Source organism: Aotus nancymaae, unplaced genomic scaffold, assembly GCF_030222135.1.
Source record: "Aotus nancymaae isolate 86718 unplaced genomic scaffold, 86718_ANA_hifiasm-v0.15.2.pri h1tg000029l, whole genome shotgun sequence".
Lineage (NCBI taxonomy): Eukaryota > Metazoa > Chordata > Mammalia > Primates > Aotidae > Aotus > Aotus nancymaae.
This window is the reverse complement of record NW_026988442.1, coordinates 23,866,954-23,881,117: the sequence shown is the minus strand read 5'-3', so window position 1 is coordinate 23,881,117 and position 14,164 is coordinate 23,866,954. Positions and strand designations below refer to the sequence as shown.

The 14,164-nt window shown below is 50.4% G+C and overlaps 1 protein-coding gene across 3 annotated transcripts in view; it reads right to left on the bottom strand.

Annotated features, from left to right (window-relative positions):
* Positions 1–8,834, bottom strand: part of GDAP1L1 (ganglioside induced differentiation associated protein 1 like 1) — a 30,454-nt gene extending 21,620 nt beyond the window's left edge. For 2 of the 3 annotated variants that reach the window (XR_001109770.2, XM_012467225.2), the window contains exon 1: positions 8,616–8,833. Coding sequence is in view for 2 of the 3 variants with exons in the window: in XM_012467225.2 (XP_012322648.1) it covers positions 8,616–8,795 (180 nt within the window). In the remaining variant the exon portion in view is untranslated. Of the gene's footprint in view, positions 1–8,615 lie in introns of all 3 variants that reach the window. The other variant, XM_012467226.2, reaches the window with a different exon arrangement.
* Between the last annotated feature and the right edge of the window lie 5,330 nt (positions 8,835–14,164).

Below are 14,164 nucleotides of genomic sequence, written 5' to 3'. Positions count from 1 at the left end.
GCTGAGGGGCTGGATTTGACAGCTGGACACACCCGGAATAGGATTTCTGGCTGTGTGAGTGTGGACAAAGTCCTTCAACTTTCTGAGTCTCAGTTTCCTTATTTTAAAAATGGGAGTATTAACAGTACCAACACAGTGTCTGGGACTAATAGTTGGCACTTACTTTGTGGTCATCGTTATCACCGTTGAATTCTGAGCCTGGCCCCTAGGAGCGGGTCTGGCCAGGAAAGTCACAGAAACTTTTTTTTTTTTTTTTTTTTTTTTTGAGACAGAGTCTTACTCTATTGACCAGGCTGGAGTGCAATGGCACGATCTCGGCTCACTGCAACCTCCGCCTCCTGGGCTTAAGCAATTCTCCTGGCTCAGTCTCCCAAGTATTTGAGACTACAGGCTCCTGCCACCATGCCCAGCTAATTTTTTTTTTTTTGAGACAGAGTTTTGATCTTGTTGTCCAGGCTGGAGTGCAATGGCATGATCTCGGTTCACCACAACCTCCTCCTCCTGGGTTCAAGCGATTCTCCTGCCTCAGCCTCCCGAGTAGCTGGAATTACAGGCACATGGTACCACACCCGGCTAATTTTTGTATTTTTAGTAAAGATGGGGTTTCATCATATTGGCCAGGCTGGTCTTGAACTCCTGACCTCAAGTGATCCACCCACCTTGGCCTCCCAAAATGTGGGGTTGCAGGCGTGAGCCACCGCGCCTGGCCAGCTTTACTTCTTTGTGCTTCAGCTTCCCCTCCTGTCCAATGGGAGTCCTATAGCAATTGCCTCGGAGGCCCATTGTGAGGATTAAATGCATTAGTTCCTGTGGAATGGTGCCTGGAACACAGTAGGGGTAATGTGTCTTAGCTGCTGGTATGAGGGCAGGTTTTGGAGGCAGACAGACCTTGACCTGGAAGCCTAGCTCTACTGCTTATTTGCTGTGTGACCTTGAACAAGTCACTTGCTCTCTCTGATTTCTAGCTTCTGTGAAGTGAGGAATGCAAGCTTGAGGTTGAAATGCGGTGTTGTGGAGAGAGCCCCAGCATAGAAGGTTAATACATGAGTTCTAACATCACTTATTACACACACACACCACATACACACACGGGGGGGTCCTAGAGTACTTCATGCCCCACCCTCACAGTGAACAGAAACACCTCCTCCTGCTTGGTGGATCATGGGAAGGGAAAGGTAGCTTACCCTGAAATACCCAACATCCATTCACAGTCTTATTTGCTCCACTAGCTAAGAACAGGTCCTATAGCTGGAGCACACGGTGCAGGTAGAGGCCCTGGACCGGGACGCAGGGATTCAAGTCCTCATCTTGGATCTGCCATAGCAATGCTGTGTGACCTTAGAGCTATCGCTCCCCCTTTCTGAGCCTCCTTTTTCTCATCAGCAAAACAAGGGGGCTGGATTCAGTGTTCACGGAGTGCCCCGCAGCCCTGCTGCAAGTGACACTACTACATTCACAACCATGCAGGAGGCAGGAGACAGGGCTGGCTCTGCCGCCCTCCTCGGCAGTGGGAGGGAGCTGCTGGTTCTGTCTGAGAGAGGGAGAAAGACTGTCGCAGAGAGTGAGCAGCCCTGGGCGGCATCTGTTTGGGTCTGTGTGTGTGAGTGCATGCGTATGAGTGAGCAAATGTGTGCACGTGTCTGTGTGTGTGAGTGTGGGTGTGCATGGATGAGTGTATAAGTGTGAGTATTCAAGGCCTGTGAGCATGGATGTGAGACTGTGCATGTGTGCACATGTGAGTGTGTGCCTTGTGTGTGTGCATGTGTCAGTGTGAGTGTGCATGAGTGGGAGCAGGTATGCATGTGTATACTTGAGTTCATGGGTGGCCTGTGACCTGGAGAAGCCCAGAGTAGTGGAGACTGGAGTTTGGCTGGAGCAGACAGCCCCCTTCTCTTGCCTTTACCTGGCCCTCCATCCTTCAGGCCAAGCTGGGACCTCTGACTCAGGGGAAACAGAGCCTGAACCAGGCCTTTGCCCTTGGTAGGGCCAGACAGTTGGCTTTCCATCTTGGCAGGGCACCTGCCTCCAGGAGCTGCTCCCATGCCCTGTCCTGGGTCTCCCATGAAGGTGTCAGATAGGACTGCTATTTGGGGAGGGGACTATCTTTAGAGGCATGATAATCCTGCTTGGAGCTGCTTTGGGGTCACCCTGGCAGGCGGCCAAGGAGACTTTCACCTTTAGCTAAGCTACAGGCCGGAGCCATGTGTCACCCTGTCGGGGAGGGGGACCCAGAGAGGAAGCCAAACCTAGGGGAAGGGCATGCAGCTACCAAGGCCATCAACCATCTGTGCCCCCTGGAGGCTGGGCCAGACCTGCATGGTCACCACTTAGCGTGATCAGACATCAACCATCTCTGGGTGAACGAGCTTCCCTGCGGGTGCCTGAAAACCACCCACTGGTGCCTCACTGTCGTGGGTCAGGCACTGCCTTTCCTCACCCAGGCCCTTGTTTATGTGACGGCCTGTGTTGGTGCCTCAGATTAGTCATTTAGTTGCGGTGTGACTTTGTAAAAGACACTCAGCATCTCTGAGCTCAGTTTATTTCACGTTATTATTATTTTTTAATTAATAGGCTTTATTTTTAGAGCAGCTTTACGTTTACAGAGTCAAATGACTTTTGAACATAACACCTCACAGCTTGCAAATCCATCGCTTTTCACCACTTTTTACTGAGTGCCTACTACGTTCCAGATCTTATTGGAAACACAGCAGTGAACAAAACAAAGATCCCTGACCTAGGGAACTGACATGTAAGTGGGGGCAGACAGATGATAAGCAATTTGGTTTGTCAAAAGATCATGAGTGCTCCCCAAAAAAGAGAAAATAGAGCAGGGATGGGGAATCGGGGCACCAGGGTGTCAGGGAGACAGGTGGCAATTTTAAATAAGGTGGACTATTAGGATAGGCCTCTCGAGAAGGTGGCATTTGAGCAAAGGCTTGGAAGAAGTGAGGGAGTGGTCCACACAGGAACCTGGGGAAGAGAGCTTCGGGCAGAGGAAACAGCCAGTGCTAAGGCTCTAAGCATGTCGGATATACTCAAAAGACAGCAAGGAAGCCAGTGTGTCTGGAGCAGGGTGGTCAGGAGTAGACAAGGACGGTAGGAGCAGAAAGGGTTGTGCACAGTATTTTTTTTTTTTTCTTTTTGAGACAGGGTCTCACTCTGTTGCCCAGGCTGGAGTTCAGTGGTGCAGTCTTGGCTCACTGCAACCTCCACCTCCCAGGTTCAAGCGATTTTCCTACCTCAGTTTCCCAAGTAGCTGGGACTACAGGCATGCACCACCTTGTCTGGTTAATTTTTGTTTTTCGTTTTTGGGTTTTTTTGAGCTGGAGTTTCACTCTTGTGTTCCAGGCTGGAGTGCAGTGGCACAATCTCAGCTCACTGCAACCTCCGCCTCCCAGGTTCAAGCGATTCTCTTGCCTCAGCCTCCCGAGTAACTGGGAGTACAGGTGCAGGCCACCATGCCCAACTAATTTTTGCATTTTTAGCAAAAGACAGGGTTTCAGCATGTTGGTCAGGCTGGTCTCGAACTCGAGACCTCAGGTGATCCACTGCCTTGGCCTCCCAAAGTGCTGGGATTACAGGCATGAGCCACCATGCCTGGCCTGTATTTTTAAAAGAGACAGGGTTTCACCTGTTGGCCAGGTGAACTCCTTACTTCAGGTGATCCGCCCACCTTGGCCTCCCAAAGTGCTGGGATTACAGATGTGAGCCACTGTGCCTGGCCAGCTTATCCACAGGATCTTTGAATCCACACTCCCAGGCCAAGGGGTCCATGAATTAATTCAAGGAGTCCTTGAACTAGGATGGGAAAATTACATGTTTATTTTCAGTAATCTCAAACTGACAGTTAGCATTTTCTTCAATTATGAATGTAGGCGATAAAGTAGGGTAGCATTTAGCAGCGCCTGCAATATTGTCACCACTAGGAATCAGATATTTTCATCACTTCACAGTTGTTACAGTTGCCTCAAAATATCATGCACACTCATCACGATTCCAACATGACAGTTGTTATGGGACCAGCCACCAGGCCGTGTTATATAAGGGGTTAATACGGAAACATAAATATTATTATATAACGCCGTACTTCAATATGATTGGTTTTCATTCTAACCTAAAAATCCTATGATTTTATTTTATTTTATTAAAAACGTTATTCTGAGAAGTGCCCATAGGCTTCCCCGAAACTTGGGTCTTGACTCAAGTAAGGTTAGGACCCTGCTAACCTAACCTCGCTTGAGTCAAGACCCAAGTCTGGGGCCTGCCAGAGGCCAGTTTGACACCCCGGCGTGGCAGGAGAGATGCAATGGCCTGAGGCCATTGTGAGGAATCTGGCGTTTTCCTGGAGGGACCTAGGAGCCACTGCAGCCTTCTGAGCAGAGAAGTGGGGAGATGTATCTTGTTACTGTCCCCATCATCTCTCATCTATGGGCCTCCTCTTAGGTAGGGGGAGGCAGTACATGGTCAAGTGCAGCATGGACAAGTTGGGGGTCCAGGCCTAAGAGTTTGAAAGGCAAGGGCAGGGTGGGAGAGAGCTCATCCTTCACCCCTTGCATGTCTCCTGCCATGCCTGGGTGTCAGAACTGGCCTCTGGCAGGCCCCAGACTTGGGTCTCTTGTCCCTGGGAACTGAAGGCTGGGCCGGGGGCTCTCCAGAGGTACATCTAAGACAGGGCAGACCCTGAGAGGAGGCAGTAAGGGAACCATGAACCAGGCTTGCTGCAAGGAGCCAGGGATGACCCTCAGAGACTCACTCTGGTGGAAATAACAGCAGTAACAACAGCCAATTATTAGCATCACCTCTGTGCCAGGCACTCTTGTAGAGCTTTACATGCATTAGACCTTAATCCCTATGAATTCCAATGAGATAGGTCCTAGTACCTTCCAGTACCCTCACTTTTAAGAAGAGAAATCAGGCACAGAGATTGTAAGTAACTTGCCCAGTCACACAGCTAGGAAGTAGCAATATTGGTTTCTGAAAAGTGGCGGGTAGAGGACAGATGGATTCCCCAAAGGCAGGAGGCACTGAGAGGCAAGGCAGTTCTTCCTGCCTGGGGAAGGAGGAGGGAGGCAGGTTGTATCAAACATCTAGTTCATTTCCCTGTTAGGAAAACTGAGGACCAGTGAGGGTCAGGTCACACAGCCAGTTAGTGGGACTGCCAGCACTAGAACCTTGGTCTTCTGACTCCCTGCGTTTTTGTCCCTCCTGGCCTCACTCCTCCCCACAAAGGAGAAGGAGGCTGGAGGCAGGGACAGCTTCAGAAGCATCCTACAATTAACTCTATGCATTTACACCTTTCTCCAAACTCTGTGGCCCCAAACCATGACCTACGATAGTGCTTGAAAACTCACTATTAGCAGGCAATTGTTAAAGGCGTTGTGCTAATGTGGGAACATGCATGATATCACTCAATCTTCCCAGCCCTCTCCCCCAAATATATGAGAAAGTTGCCTTAGAGAGGTAAAGAAGATACTTGTACAAAGTCACATAGCTGGAAATGGCAAAGTTGGGGTTTCATCACATGTCTGGTTGATTCCAAAATCCATCCCTTTATAACAGCACCCAGCACTTAACAGAGCACTTTCTATGTACCAGGTGCTATTCTAGGTGATTGACATGAATACATTTGCTGAATCCTTGCAATGACCCTGTTGGGGAGGCACCAATGTTCTCAATTTACAGGTGTGGATAACTGAGGCATGAGAAGTTAAGCAGCTTGCACGGGATTACCCAGCTGGCCAGTGGTAGAGCTGAGATGGAAGCCTGGGCAGTCTGGCCATAGAATCTGGGCCCTGGGCCCACACACTGTCCTGCTGCCCTCTGGGTCTGGAATGATCTGCAGATGCCCAGTGAAACCACCATCACTCCTAGAGGTGGGCTATTTTTCTTCATTAATAGTTCACATGCCATTAATGGCCCAGGCTATTTAGAGGCTTGACAATGGGGACTGCCCTCTATACAATTAAGGCCCCTCAGGATTGGCAAGAGGGAAGAAAACTCACCTCCTAAGCTCTTACGACATGCCAGGCAGTTAACATATGCCTATGTCTTCTAAAGAGTCCAGGAATTCTGCAGGGTAGGATGTAAAATCCCCATTCCCAGATGAGGACATAGAGGCACAGAGAGGTAAAGTGACTTGTCCAAGGTCACTCAGCCAGTAAGTAGCCAAGATGAGAATTGAACCCAGGACTATATGACTGCAGAGCCCATGCCCTTTCTGCCAAGCTACACTGTTTCTAGAATCCACCATGGGCCCCTGGGTACGGGAAAGACCCTGGCATGGGAGACAGAAGGATGCCCAGGTTACCTTGGCCAGAGACTTGGTCAAAAGTGGGGCTGCAGCAGATAGTCTCATCTCTGACAATGAGGCCACCTCAGCTCTGAGCTCAGGCCATGTAGGAAGTATTTCATGTCATAAAGAACAGGAGGGTCCCTCATGATATGGTTATGGGAGGTGCCACCCTCCTACCCCCTGTTTGGTCCCACCCACTGGAGCCTGCTTCCTGAGGTTCTAGACTGGAGGAGGTTCTAGAATCTGAAGGGCAGTCTGCTTCATCTCCAAAGCCCCCATCCCCAGGCTTCTTGCATGAGGCCTGGGATGCAGTAGGTACTCTGTAAGCATGTGCAGAATTTGTGGATGATTCCAGTATGACCTGGATTAACTGGCCCCTCCTTTCCCTCGTGTTTTAATACCATCATAACAGCCATGGGTGGTGGCTCACACCTGTAATCCCAGCACTTTGGGAGGCTGAGGTGGGTGGATCACTTGAGATCAGGAGTTTGAGACCAGCCTGGCCAACATAGTGAAACACTGTCTCTACCAAAAATATTTAAAAAATAGCCAGTGTGGTGGTGTGCGCCTGTAGTCCTAGCTACTTGAGAGGCTGAGGCAGGAGAACTGCTTGAAGCTGGGAGGCAGAGGTTGCAGTGAGCCAGTATTGTGCCACTGTACTCCAGCCTGGGCGACAGGGCAAGACTCTGTCTCAAAAAAAAAAATCATAACACGCCTGGGCGACAGGGCAAGACTCTGTCTCAAAAAAAAAAATCATAACACGCATTATTAACAGAGCCTTGACCCCTCACCAGGCACTGCCGTCCGTACTTTTTGTGCATCATATAGCATTTCACTCTCACAATAGCCCTCCAAGGAAGTTACTGCATTTACCCTATCTTACAGATTATAAAGCTGAGGCTTTGGAGAGGTAAAGTAACCTATCCACAGCTCCACAGTGAGTCAGTGGGCAATATGATTGGTGGGCCAGCTTCAAAAGCATCACCTGGTCGCTTGTTGGAAAAGCAGCATCTTGGACCCCATTCCAGACCCACTGGACCAGAACCCTTGGGGTAGAATCCAGCAGCCTGGATTTTAACCAGCATCATCCAGGGATTCTTATGCACGCTCAAGTTTGAGTAGTGCCAGTCTGTAACACTGAGTTCCTAAGTTATACCCCTTCTTCAACAACCTTATCAGCAACCCTGAGAAGGGGTTGGGATTGGAAGTAGCTGTTGTTATTATCATTATCCCGCTTTCCAGATGATGAAATGAGCCTAGACCAAGACTCAAACCCAAGTCTTTGGGTTCCAAGGCCCCTTCTCTTCATGGAATCTGTTTTTCCATCTGGAAAATGAGCGAATGGAACAAAAGGGTCTTCCAGGAAGAAGAGGAGTCAGAGGGATAGGCAGCGGTACCGCAGGACCCACCTCTGGGCCCTGGCCATGGTGCTGAATCCATGTCCCAGACACTGGCCAGCCGCCCTGGGTGGGAGATTGCGCCCCTAGAGGCGCCCTTGTTTGAGGGGTGCAGTTCAAAGCCTCACCCCCAGGAAGCGGGAACCCTGAGACTCCAGCGTAAGACTGGATTTCCAACGACCCCTCAGCTCCTCTAGTTCTAGAAGCATTTTAGGGGCTACTCTGTGCCTTTAAAAGCAAAACAGGTCTCTGTTTTGCTCTTAAAGGAACAGAGTGGCCCCAGCCCCTAAAATGGCTCAGGGCTGAGCCGAGCTGGTGTGAGTAAGGGGATGGTTTAACTCCTTCCTTCTCAGCTCAAGACACGGAATTAGGGGCGGGCGACGACTGGGGACAGACCTTCCAAGCCCCAGCCAGAGGAAGGCCCGCAGCCGGGACAGAGGGGCAGAGGAACTGTGACCTGTGTGTGTGTTGGGGGTTGGGGGGGAGCTGCAGTATCCGGGATGGCAGGGAGGGACTGAGGGGGGCTGCCGGGGCTGGACCCCAGGAAGCGCTTCTCCCTCCCCGCAGCAGCAGCACTCCCACCCCACCAGGCCGCCTTCCCAGCAGTGCCCATTCCCTTCCCCTTGCCTTTGTCTCTCTTCTCAGCTCCCCCCACCCCGCACCCCAACAGACTGGCTATTTCTGGGAGGGAAAGAGGCAGAAAGGATGCTCCTAAATTGAGAACTGTGCTCCTGGGGCCCTGGCAGGGCTGGTCGCCTTCCAGGTGACCAGCCCTGGAAGGAACCCCTGGTTCCCCGACCTCTGGGACCCCCAAACCCCAGGTTCCCCACTCCAGTCTCTCGCCGCGCTCAGACCCCTCAAGCCCTGGTGCTCCCCTCCCCAAGCCTCCCGGCCACCGGCGCAGGCGGCTCCCGGCCGGGCTCTACCTTCTGCGAGCTGAAGGACTGGGTCCAGTGGTACAGAACCAGGCTCTCCCTGGGCCAATGGGCGGGGCTGGCTGCCTCGGGCGCGTCGGGGGCCTCGGCCGGCTTGGCCGCATCACTCTCCAGCGCGGAGATGGGCCACCAGCTGCAGTTGGTGGGGGTCAGGTTATTGGGGGTCGCCATGACAGCCCGGAATCAGAGGCAGGAAAGAAGGAGGCTCCGGCGCGGCGGCTCTCTCTCGCCCAGCATCACATGGCTTCCCCGAGCCTGCCCCTCTCCTCCCTCCCTCCTCGCTCCGTGAATGTCATTACTCACCGGGCAGGTGGGGGAGGGGGCGAGGGGATCCCGGGAGCTCCTTCCTCCTCCTCCCCCTGGCCCGCCAGAAAAGCCGCCAGCCCTCAGTGTCAGGCTCCCCACAAGAGAGGAAGGAGCCCGAGGAAGTGGGCCGTGCCCCCCAAACAGCTCAGCATATCGTCCAGGCACCTGCCAAAGATTCCACCATCATCAACGCTTTCCTGCCTCTCAGTCCACTAAGCAGCAAATACCTCTTAACTGGGATTCTAGAGATATATTCATTTAGAAATTAGTATCTGAAAATTGCTTGTCTCACTTTGAAACTGTTATCTTCTAACTTTTCCCTTGAAGGGCCTCGAAGGGCAGAGGGAAAAGACTATGATTTATTTAACAGACACTTCCATAACACTTACTCTATGCTCAGCCACTGTTTTAAGGGCTTTACAACTATCAGCTCATTTAGCTCTCACAATAGTCCTATTAGCTTCATTTTACAGAGAAGGAAACTGAGGCACAGAGAGGCTAAGTGACCTTGCCCAAGGTCATCGAGCTCCTAGGTGGTGGTGCTGATGTGAACACAGGCAGTCTGGCTCCAGAGTCTGTGCTCTTAGCCATAAGGTCATGATAATATGACAACACCATGAACAACAGCACAGCAACCGTTTATCAACCCAGCCTCTTACATGCATCATCCCATTTCATCTGCACAATAATCATTTTTCACAGATGAGGAAGGCGAGGCTCAGAAATGTCAAGTCATTGGTTCAAGGTCACATCTTCTACCAAGGCACAACCAGATGAGCCCAAAGAAAGCCTTTGCTGTCACAAAGTCTGTCCTAAACATTCATGGAAACTTCAGGAAAGTTCCTTAATACACCTATGCTTCTATTACTACAAATACGGTGTTTTAATTCATTTACCGTTGAGGAAATACAGAAGCAGAAAACAGATGCAAATAGATGTACTAGGAAGATAAGCTCAGTCCTCCCTCTTACCCCCCACTGCCCACCCCCATCCATCATGCTACTAAGGACTCCTGGGTATATCATCCCCCAGGCTGTAAGCCTGGCTCAGAAGAAACTGGTGTTCCTCTTTCTACCAGGTAACAAATGCTCTATGGCCCATGGGGTGTGGTGACATGTGCCTGTAGTCCTGGATACTCAGGAGGTTGAGGCGGGAGGATTGCTTGAGCCTGGGAGGCAGAGGTGGCAGTGAGCTGAGATCATGCCACTGCACTACAGCCTGGGCAACAGAGAGAGACCCTGTCTCAAAAAAAAAAAAAAAAAAAGGAAATTAGGGGCCGGGCGCGGTGGCTCACGCCGGTAATCCCAGCACTTTGGGAGGCCGAGGCGGGTGGATCACGAGATCAAGAGATCGAGACCTTCTGGTCAACATAGTGAAACCCCATCTCTACTAAAAATACAAAAAAATTAGCTGAGCACGGTGGTGCGTGCCTGTAATCCCAGCTACTTAGGAGGCTGAGGCAGGAGAATTGCCTGAACCCAGGAGGCGGAGGTTGCGGTGAGCCAAGATCGCGCCATTGCACTCTAGCCTGGGTAACAAGAGCGAAACTCCGTCTCAAAAAAAAAAAAAAAAAAAAAAAAAATGAGTGAAGTTCACCATTCCTTTAACTGTTTAAAAACTAGGCTGGGTGTGATGGCTCACACCTGTTATCCCAGCACTTCAGGAGGCTGAGGTGGGTGGATTGTTTGGGATCAAGAGTTGGAGACCAGCCTGGGAAACATGCCAAAACCCCATCTCTACTAAAAATACAAAAAATTAGCCAGGGGTTGTGTCATGCACCTGTAGTCCCAACTACGGGGGAGGGTGAGATGGGAGGATTGCAGTGAGTTAAGATTGTGCCACTGCACTCCAGCTTGGGCAACTGGAGTGACACACGTCTCAAAACAAACAAACAAATAAAAGCCAACTAAACTTCTTTCCTAGTGAATCGTCTGTGTTTCTGTGGGGACCTGGAATGCTGTGACTGGGATGTGAAAGGGGTGTGGTACAGCCAGAAGGGGACATCTAGATCCCCTGTCTAGGCACTGGTCATGCCAGGGAAGGCTATTCAGGGCAATGGCTCTCAGTACGGGTTCCTCCCAAGCAGACCCCGAGACAGGTATTCGTATTCAAGGGCACATAGTTAACTTTGGAGAAAAAGGACATCTTGGGAGGCGAGTACAGGAGACAGGAAAGACAGCCAAAGAAGGTGTACTGCCAAGCAAGTTACCACTGTGGGTGACCAGGGCTTAATCCCACAGGCAAATTTTGCGAGTCTCATGAAGGCCCTCAGCATTATGCTGCCCAAGGAGGGAGACAGTCGGGGTATTTATACACCAAGTCCTGTCAGTCATTGTTTGAGGGCTGCTTCTTGAGAGAAGTTTTAATTTCCTGGCACTTCAGGCCTGCCCTGCAGTTGGCAGAGTGGGTCCCAGTGGCCACAGAAAGCCCTCAGGCAATAAACATGGGTGCTGCCAGCTAGGGGGTCAGCTGCTCAGAGACTTGAAGCAGAGGCTTGTGGGTTGAGGGGGACATAACCAGCTGGGCAGGAGGTGGAAAGGATGCACACTCCAGGTAGAGACACAGGCCCAGAGGTGCTTGACGGGCTGATGGCCACCTATCTGCTGGAGGCAGAGTGGAGATGTGAGACTGGGTGGTCCTGCCAGGCCACTTAGGACACCTGTAGGAGTCATCACCTTGTGCCAAGGGCACTGGGAAGTCCCTGAAGAGTGTTTTTTTGTTTGTTTGTTTTTTGAGATGGAGTCTCACTCTGTTACCCAGGCAATGGTACCATCTTGGTTCACTGCAACCTCCACCTCCTGGGTTCAAAAGATTCTCCTGCCTCAGCCTCCCAAATAGCTGGTATTAAAGGTACATGCCACCACACCTGGCTAATTTTGTGTTTTTAGTATTTAGTATTGTATTTTTAGTAGAGACAGGGTTTCACGATGTTGGCTAGGCTGGTCTTGAACTCCTGACCTCAGGTGATCTGCCTATCTCAGCCTCCCAAAGTGCTGGGATTACAGGTGTGAGCCACCACACTTGGCCCCCTAGAGAATTTTAAGCAGGGAAATAATTGTCTAGTTTGGGTGTCAGAAATCCAAAAAGGCCTGAGATCCGTGTTCCTCACAGGGTGGACTATTCCTCCCCTTCTTCCATGAGGCCTAGAAATGGACTCAGCCACCAAGAGGTTGCTGTTGAATGTGAACCCAGGGCACAATGAGATGGGGCGCCCTGGGGAACATCTCACCTGGACCTATACTTGCAGACTGTGTATTTAAAAAGTCTGATAGCATATATGATCCTATGTTATCATGACATAATAACAGCCGGGACCATGTTCCATGTGCCCAATACCCCGCTAAGCACCACGCTGTCATCATCTCATTGAGGTGGATACTGCGATCACCTTGATGTGGGGATGGATGGCTCAGGTGGCCCACTCTGGGATTCCTCAGCCAGTGTCTCTCCTCCCTGAACCTGGCTAGGACACACGGCTGACTTCGGGCTCTCTGGGGCTGCCTTTTCAAGTTTTTCACTGACTCTATCTGTCTCCTGTCTTTCTCCAGGCAGGGTTTAGTACAAAGATCTCAGGGATGTTTAGTGACTCACAGCCAGTCCTCCAGTGATGTCTCATCTCACGCAGAGGAAAACCAAAGTCCTAATGACTTAAAGGTGCTACTGGATCTGGCCTCCGTCACACCTCCCCATCTCCTTCCGCCCTCCCTCGTCCACTGCCTCAGCCCATCAGCCTCCTGACTCTTCCCTAGAGGCAGCGGGTGCCCCCTCCACCTTGCTAAGGGTCTCTTCACTTGCTGTTCCCACTGTCTGCCATGCTCTTTTCTGTTTGTTTTTTCCCCCAAGCTCTCTCCCTCACCACCTTCATATCTCTGCTCATGTATAAATGCCACCTTAGAATGAGCTGAACTTTTCCTGACTGCCCACGTAAAAGAGGTAGCTACTCTGACCCAGCACTCTTTTCTGTGACTATTTTTCTACCAGCAGGAGTCTGCCATGCAGTTTTTTGTTTGTTTGTTTTGTTTTGAGATGGAGTTTCGCTCTTGTCACCCAGGCTGGAGTGATGGCTTGATCTCGGCTCACCACAACCTCTGCCTCCTGGGTTCAAATGATCCTCCTGCCTCAGCCTCCCAAATAGCTGGGATTACAGGTGTGCGCCACCTTGCCCAGCTAATTTTGTTTTTTTTTATTGGAGACAGGGTTTCTCCATGTTGGTCAGGCTGGTCTTGAACTCCTGACCTCAAGTGATCTGCCCACCTCAGCTTCCCAAAGTGCTGAGATTACAGGCATGAGCCACCACACCTGGCCTGCCATATAGTTATTATTTATTTCCCCAATAGGGATATAAGCTCCATAGGGTAAAGACTTGGTAATGATCACCTCTGCCTTCAGCTCCTGGCCCAGAGCCCGACACAAAGTATGTGCCCAGTATTAAACAAATAAGTCAATCAATGAATGACCCCTGGCCTGCTCCCAGTGGTGGCCTCCGGTCAGCCTGATAGAAGTTTGTCGTGACCCTCAAGTCTCCGTACCACACTTTTACGCAGTCTCTCAATTCTCTTTTCCAGAACACTAATCTCATTCCCTGGGTGTCGTTTTAATTCCCAGGGGTGACGTTATTTCCAAGGTCTTTGAAGGGCAGTGCTGCTCCCCACCATTTTCCCATCCCCCCTAAAACACTTCAAATCCTGCTTGGACTAAAAGAGTAGGGGAAGTGCTGACAGATTTGACACACAAAGCTTAAAAAATTTTGTACCACAAAAATTACAAAATAACGTTAAAAATAAGCAATAGACTGGGAGAAATATTCACAATTTACATAAAAACATGTATTAGTCCATTTTCATACTGCTATGAAGAAATACCTGAGACTGGGTAATTTATAAAGAAAAAGAGGTTTAATGGCTGAGGAGGCCTCACAATCACGGTGGAAGGTGAAGGAGGAGCAAGGACATGTCTTACATGTACTCTCTTGGCAGCAGGCAAGAGAGTGTGTGCAGGGGAAGTGCCCTTTATAAAACCATCGGATCTCATGAGACTTACTCACTATCACGAGAACAGCATGTGAAAACCCACCCCCATGATTCAATTACTTCCCACCAATTTCCTCCCAGGACATGTGGGGATTATGAGCTATAATTTAAGGTAAGAGTTTGGTGGGGACACAGCCAAACCATATCAAGACATAATATTCATCATATATAAAGAGGTCCTACAAATCAATAAGTAGTAGTTAA